The sequence below is a fragment of the Panthera pardus genome, unplaced genomic scaffold, assembly GCF_024362965.1.
Source record: "Panthera pardus isolate Hobbes unplaced genomic scaffold, ASM2436296v1 HiC_scaffold_20, whole genome shotgun sequence".
In the NCBI taxonomy this organism is placed as follows: domain Eukaryota; kingdom Metazoa; phylum Chordata; class Mammalia; order Carnivora; family Felidae; genus Panthera; species Panthera pardus.
In genome coordinates, this window is record NW_026526766.1 from 58785389 (window position 1) to 58791562 (window position 6174).

The 6174-nt window shown below is 40.5% G+C and overlaps 1 protein-coding gene across 1 annotated transcript; it reads right to left on the reverse strand.

Moving 5' to 3' along the window:
* Positions 1 to 1215: 1215 nt before the first annotated feature.
* TOMM5 (translocase of outer mitochondrial membrane 5) lies at positions 1216 to 5599 on the reverse strand. The gene is made up of 2 exons (XM_019454465.2): positions 5395 to 5599; positions 1216 to 1574 (listed from the first exon to the last, which is right to left on the reverse strand). Exons 1-2 carry the CDS (start codon positions 5513 to 5515, stop codon positions 1540 to 1542), a joined length of 156 nt encoding a protein of 51 aa, XP_019310010.1. The 5' UTR covers positions 5516 to 5599; the 3' UTR covers positions 1216 to 1539.
* Positions 5600 to 6174: the final 575 nt, after the last annotated feature.

The following is a 6174-nucleotide window of genomic DNA, read 5'->3' on the forward strand; positions in this document are numbered from 1 at the left end:
CAAAAGATCCAACATGGAAAACAAGGAAAAGGAATTCCCAGGATTGTGGTAAAGGGAGATCCCAGAATAGAGCCATCCACCAGGCACAGGCGACTATAGTCCAGACTGAGACAGGTCAGAAAGCTCCAGGAAAGACTTAATCGGGAAGACGAAACAGCACACTTGATGAAACTGAACACTGTGAACAATGTAGATATATGGCAAAGAGTCTAGCTGATTCAGTTTTTAAGTTCATAGAAAATGAAGCCTCGGAAAACCCGAAAGATGTACAGGAAGGAAAACAAACATGGGCGCCTGGCTCAGTCAGTTAAGCATCTAACTCCTTCCTGGTTTTGGCTAAGGTCATCTCAGGGTCAGTGGGTTTGAGCCCTGAGTCAGGCTCCGTGCTCATGACACAAAGCCTGCTTGGAATTCTGTCTTCCTCTCTATCTGCCCTTCTCCTGCATGTGCACGCTCTCTCTCTCAAAAATAAACATTAAAAAAAGAAAACTGGCATTTAGAGTCCTCATGAAATTAATTCAAACGAAAGCACACAAATAAGTACATTGGAAGGAAGAAGAAATGAGAAAAGAGTGCTGGAGGTAAGGATAGGAAAGAGAAGTCAGTAGGCAATGTCTACAACAGAAAAATCACAAAGTACCAATGCTAACATGCTATTCAGAGACAAAAGTAAATATAGTTACCTAAATATACCAATATGGCTACCTAATTTAGTTACCTAAAAAGAGGTGAACGTAAGTTGCCTCTACAAAGAAAGTTAAGGACTGTCCTCTTCCCCTAAGAAACTTAGAGAACTATTTGACTTAAATTATAGCAATTTTTTCCTTTGGTGGAACTGTATATTCCCAGCATCAAGCAGTAATGTTGTCTTTCACAAAGACTGCTTAATAAAATAATTTCACTCTATCAGCATTAGCAAATCCTCCAGTCCAAAACAAGAGTAACTCAAATTAACGTAGTTTATAATAAACAATATTAGAGAGGTCTCACCAGTGATTGTTGGTCTGCAGCAAAAAGCAGGTTAAGAGAAATAAAATCCAATTTTTTTCTTAGTTGGTATTTTAATTAAAAATATAGACTAATGGTCCTTGGCTTAAATGTTGTTGTGGCTGTGTGCTGGCTTCTGTAAAATATAACTAATCAAAAGGAACTCTTCAACAAATATACTCCAGACAGAAGTAAAAAGGTAAACAGAAATGACTAACAAGACAGTGCTATTGCAGACATAATTCCCTTATAATTTATACTTGCTAAAAAATGGAGTTTAACATTACTTACAATTAATTATATCAACATTCACAGAGCCTGAACATCAAAAGCATATGGGTGTACCATCACCACAAAATGTCTTTACTTCTCAAGCAGTTTTAAATTTTAGCTATGAAGGTCAGTTACCAGAGGCCAAACTTGTTCTTAATGAGTAGAATTTTTATGTCCATTCAGAGTCTCTTACATCTTTCGGGGCCTATTCATTTGCAGGTAGGAGTAGAAGTTGTAACCGGGTTCCTCTTATCATGCATTCACATGTGATGTTCATCTTCATATGCTATCCAGTTTCTTTAGGATAAAAGGTGCTGAAAGAAAAATAAACATCCAGAATTTCAGATCTATTAGCCCATAAGTTATATTATGGAATTTGTAAGACTGGGGGGAAAATCTTACAGATTTAGATTTAGTTCAATACATTTTTTAAGTGACTCCAGACGATGGCCTGCACAACTCAGTAAGAGACCCCCTGTCTTTCCAGTGTCATGAAGCTCTGTCTATTCTAAGTTTTTCTTACACTGTATAAAATCTTTTCTCTAGGAAGTTCTCCCTCATAGGGCCATAAAGAGTAAATTCAATCCTCTTTCAAAGGACATTTTTTTATTCTGGGTAATTTAACTATCAAAGGAACAAAACACTTGAAGAAACAAATTGGCATTTTCCACCTTTTAAAACCTATTTGAAAAAAGGCAGAAAGTGGGAGAAAACACTTAACTAGGTAATGAGGAGAGCCAGACACACATTTAGGTTCTCCCAATGATTAGCTATATATCACTTATGCAATCCAGATCACCTATGATATAGGTGAACTACTTCAGTTCAGAGAGAGAGAATGTGTGTGCACCCATGGAGTAGGAGCAGAGAGAGACTCTTAAGGAGGCTCCACGCCCAGAACGGAGCCAGAAACCTGAGCTGAAATCAAGAGCCAGATGCTTAACCGACTGAGCCAACCAGGTGCCCCAGTCCTACTTCAGTGCTTATGGGGGTCTGGTAGGATGGTACACACAGAAATGTCTAGAAAAAAAATGCTGTCATAGGGAGCTAAAGAAGTGATATTATTGTCCTGTGTAAAAGTGCTGTGGCCAAAATAAGCACACGAAAAGAAGTTTAACATTACTAGTCACTAGGAAAATGCAAATTAAAACTACAGTGACCTACCACCTCACACCTATTAGGATGGCTACAATCAAACTGTCGGCAAGGATGTGGAAAACTTGGAACCCTTGTGCACTGTTTGTGGGAATGGAAAATGGTACAACTGCTTTGGATCAGAGTATGGTGGGTCCTAGGAAATTAAAAATAGGGCTATCTGTAGACCCATGTTAGAGCAGCATTATTCACAGTAGCTAAAATGTAGAAGCAACCCGAATCCAAAAACAGATGACTGGAGAAGCAAAAATGGTATACGACGGAATATTACTCAGTCTTAAAAAGAGATTCTGACATATGCTATGACATGGAGGAACCTTAGGGACCTTACGTGAAGTGAAATAAGCCATTTACAAAAAGACAAATACTGTATGATTCCACTTATGAGATCCTTAAAGAGATGTCAAAATCATAGAGACAAAGCTTCAGTTTTACAAGATAAAGAGTTCTAGAGATGGATGGTGATGGTTGTACAACATTATGCATGTATTCAATACCACTAAACTACACACTTAAAAATATTTAAGATGATAAATTTTACCACAATAAATTAAATTTTTTAAAAAAGGGGAGGAGGCTGTGTGGCCAAAAGAGCTGCCAGAAGTATCTTCTCAATACCCGTAACGAAAGTAATAAAACATATTGTTAATATTAAACTGAAGATATTGAGATCTGTTGAAGGCTGACAAAGTTGGCAATATTCCCGGGTATCTCTACTAATTCTTATCAGACAAAACTGAAACATCCATCAGGTGAATGGATAAAAATGTGGCATATCCACACAATGGAATGTTATTTGGCAATAAAAAGGAAGGAAATACTAATACACACTACAATATGGATGAACTTTGAAAACATCATGGAAAATGAAATAAGCTAGACACAAAAAGTCACGTATTCTACAATTCCATTGGTATGAAATGTCCAGAATAGGCAAATCCATAAACATGGAAAGTAGATTAGTGATTGCTAAGGGAAAGGGAAAGGGAAAAATAGTGAACAGTTAATGGGCATGGAGTTCACTTTAGAGTTAAAATGTTCTAAAATGGATCGTAGTGATGATTGCAAACTCTGACCATGCTAAGAACCATTCATTATACACTTTATTTTTTAAATTGCTTTTATTTTAAAGTATAATTGACATACAGTATCCCTATTAGTTTCAGGTGTACATCAAAGTGATTCACAATAACTCTGGTTACCACAAGAAATTATTATAGTATTATTCTCTATGCTGTACATTGCACCCCTGTGACTTCTTTTATAACTGGAAGTTTGTACCTTTTAATCCCCTTCCCCTATTTTGTCTATTCCCCACCCTATTCCCCACTGGCAACCACCAGTTTGTCTATTTATGAGTCTGTTTCTGTTTTGTTTGTTCATTTGTTTTTTTAAATGCTTATTTGTTTTTGAGAGAGTGAGCACAAGCAGGGGAAGGGCAGAGAGAGAGGGGGACAGAGGATTCAAAGCAGGCTCTGTGGACAGCAGAGAGCCTGATGTGGGTTTGAACTCACAAACTGCGAGACCACGACCTGAGCCAAAGTCAGATGCTTAACTGACTGAGCCGCCCAGGTGCCCTGTTCATTTGTTTTCAAAGATTCCATATATAAGTGGAATCATGGCATTCATCCTTCTCTGATTTCACTTAGCATAATAACCTATAGGTTGGTTGCAAATGGCAAGGTTTCATTTTTATGGCTAAGTAATATTCCACTGTATATACACATCTTCTTTATCCATTTATTGGTAGACACTTAGGTTGAACTGTACACTTTAAATGGGTGAACCATATATTATGAAGTACATCTCAATTTTAAAAGTGGCCATGTGGAACAGTATTCTGTAAGTTTTTTAAAAGAAAACCAATTCATATCAGATACAAAGGTGACTGAAAAGAAGCAAGTATTTTACTGGCAGCTAAGTCAACAAAAAAAAGGTAAGAGGAGAAAGTTGGGAGTTGCAAAAAGCTGTTGGAGGAGGACGACTTGGGAGTTTCTATTCAGCAGGGCTCCCTCTCCTGGGGAAGCAGAGTAGTAGCATAGTCAGTAAAGGGTTACCAGGCTTCAGGAGCTCTGGCCTAGGCCAACGTGAGCCTTCTACAGGGTGACCTTGGAATGCCTTCATCCCTGCCAGCAATACACAGCAAGGTGCAATGAAGAGTACTGAACTGAGAACGGGGTATGTATGTGTGAGCAAATAACTTTTGAGAGGCGTATCAATAAAACTACAGAAGTGACCTACAAAGCCCAGATCTAATATTCAGCGTGCCTTTAACGCTGATGTTTTGCGTTAAGACCCCCTTTGAAGGGTGAGTTCTCACTTGCAAAAGGGATATATAGAATCTTTGGCCCGGCCTCCTTCACAGCGCTGTCAAACAAGTTTCTGCCAAACATAAATTCAAATAAGCCTTCAGGTATTATTATTAATGCTATAAACTCCTATCCTTTTATTCTCATTCCTTAAAAAACAAAACACCGCAATTATTTATTTCACCCTGTGTATTAACAAGCAAAACTTCTTGTATTTCAGAGATCAGCACTGAAGGGAGGAAACCTGGTAGTAGGAGCTCTGGATTCTAGACCAAGATCATTCACTGAATCGCTGAGTGACCTTGAGCCAGCCATTTCTCTGCTCTGGATCTCCGTTTCTGCCGACAAAACGTGGGAGCAGCTAAGGAATGGGGGGGGGGGGGTATAATCCCTTGAGGCTCTTTCAATTCAAGCTCTCCTAAGGCAGGGCGAAGCTGGACGATAACCCTCGCAGTCCGGACCACCGCGTGCACTTCTGTACCCAGACCCCGACCCGCAGACCCTAAGCCACGCATGCGCCCGCCACTCTCGACGCGCAAGTCCCACGCTCCCTGCGACCGCCCAGCTCACTCCGCTCAAGGGCCCCCAAGGACTATAGGACCACAGTTAGGTGGGTGGTGTCCGCGAGCTTCCCGCTAGTCTCACGGCCGCAGCCTGGAAGGACACTCACTGACTCGCAGCAGGGCCACGTAGATGAGGAAGTTCCGTATGGAGGAGATCACATCCTCGCGCATCTTCCGTTTCATCTCCTCGGGGTCCAGCTTCGGCGCGAGGCCCTCGATTCGGAACATGCCGGCTTTCCTTTTTGCACTACCAGCTACCACGTTCTGCTTCTCTCAGCGACTGCCCGGCACCCGGAACTCTGTCCTATCCCATTTCCTGTTCCCGCCCCTTCGTTTTCGCGCGCGGCGACGGGAGGTTGCGAGGGACAATCCTCGTTCGGACAGCGAGGTTCTGCAGGGGGCTGTCTGAAGGGGGCGGTCGCAGTCTTAGGGAGAGGTCCCCCTGGCTGTTTACACCTTCGTCTTGAGCTGGGCGCGCCACACCGCAAAGTGCCTTTACACCTCAGAGGGGCCAAGCACGTAGATACCACTATAAATAATAATAATTACCGTTCTACGCCGTGAACTGGATATTAAAACCTTCATTTCCTAGATGAGAAAACTAAAGCACAGAAAGCTTTAAAAACAACTTGCCTCCAAATACTTTAAAATACCTTAGAGGCGAAAAAAGTGTTGAGGAGGGAAAATGAAACGGTATTAGCAAAACGTTGTAAATTGCTTAAGCTTGTGATTAACATATTGTTTTAATTTAGTCCATTTTGAGTATGTTTGAAGTTTTTCATAAGTTAAAACAAAAAGATGAAGATGATGACACTTGCTTGAGATTACACAACTAGTGAATGCAGTAGGTTTTTTTTTTTTTTTTTAATATTTATTTATTTTGGGGA

Bases quoted from the DNA above. Each gene is read 5' to 3' on its own strand.
- TOMM5 (XM_019454465.2), bottom strand. From the start codon at position 5,515: ATGTTCCGAATCGAGGGCCTCGCGCCGAAGCTGGACCCCGAGGAGATG. The intron at 1,575-5,394 runs GTGAGTGTCCTT...TTTTTCTTTCAG, and splicing joins CGTGGCCCTGCTGCGAGTCA to CACCTTTTATCCTAAAGAAA.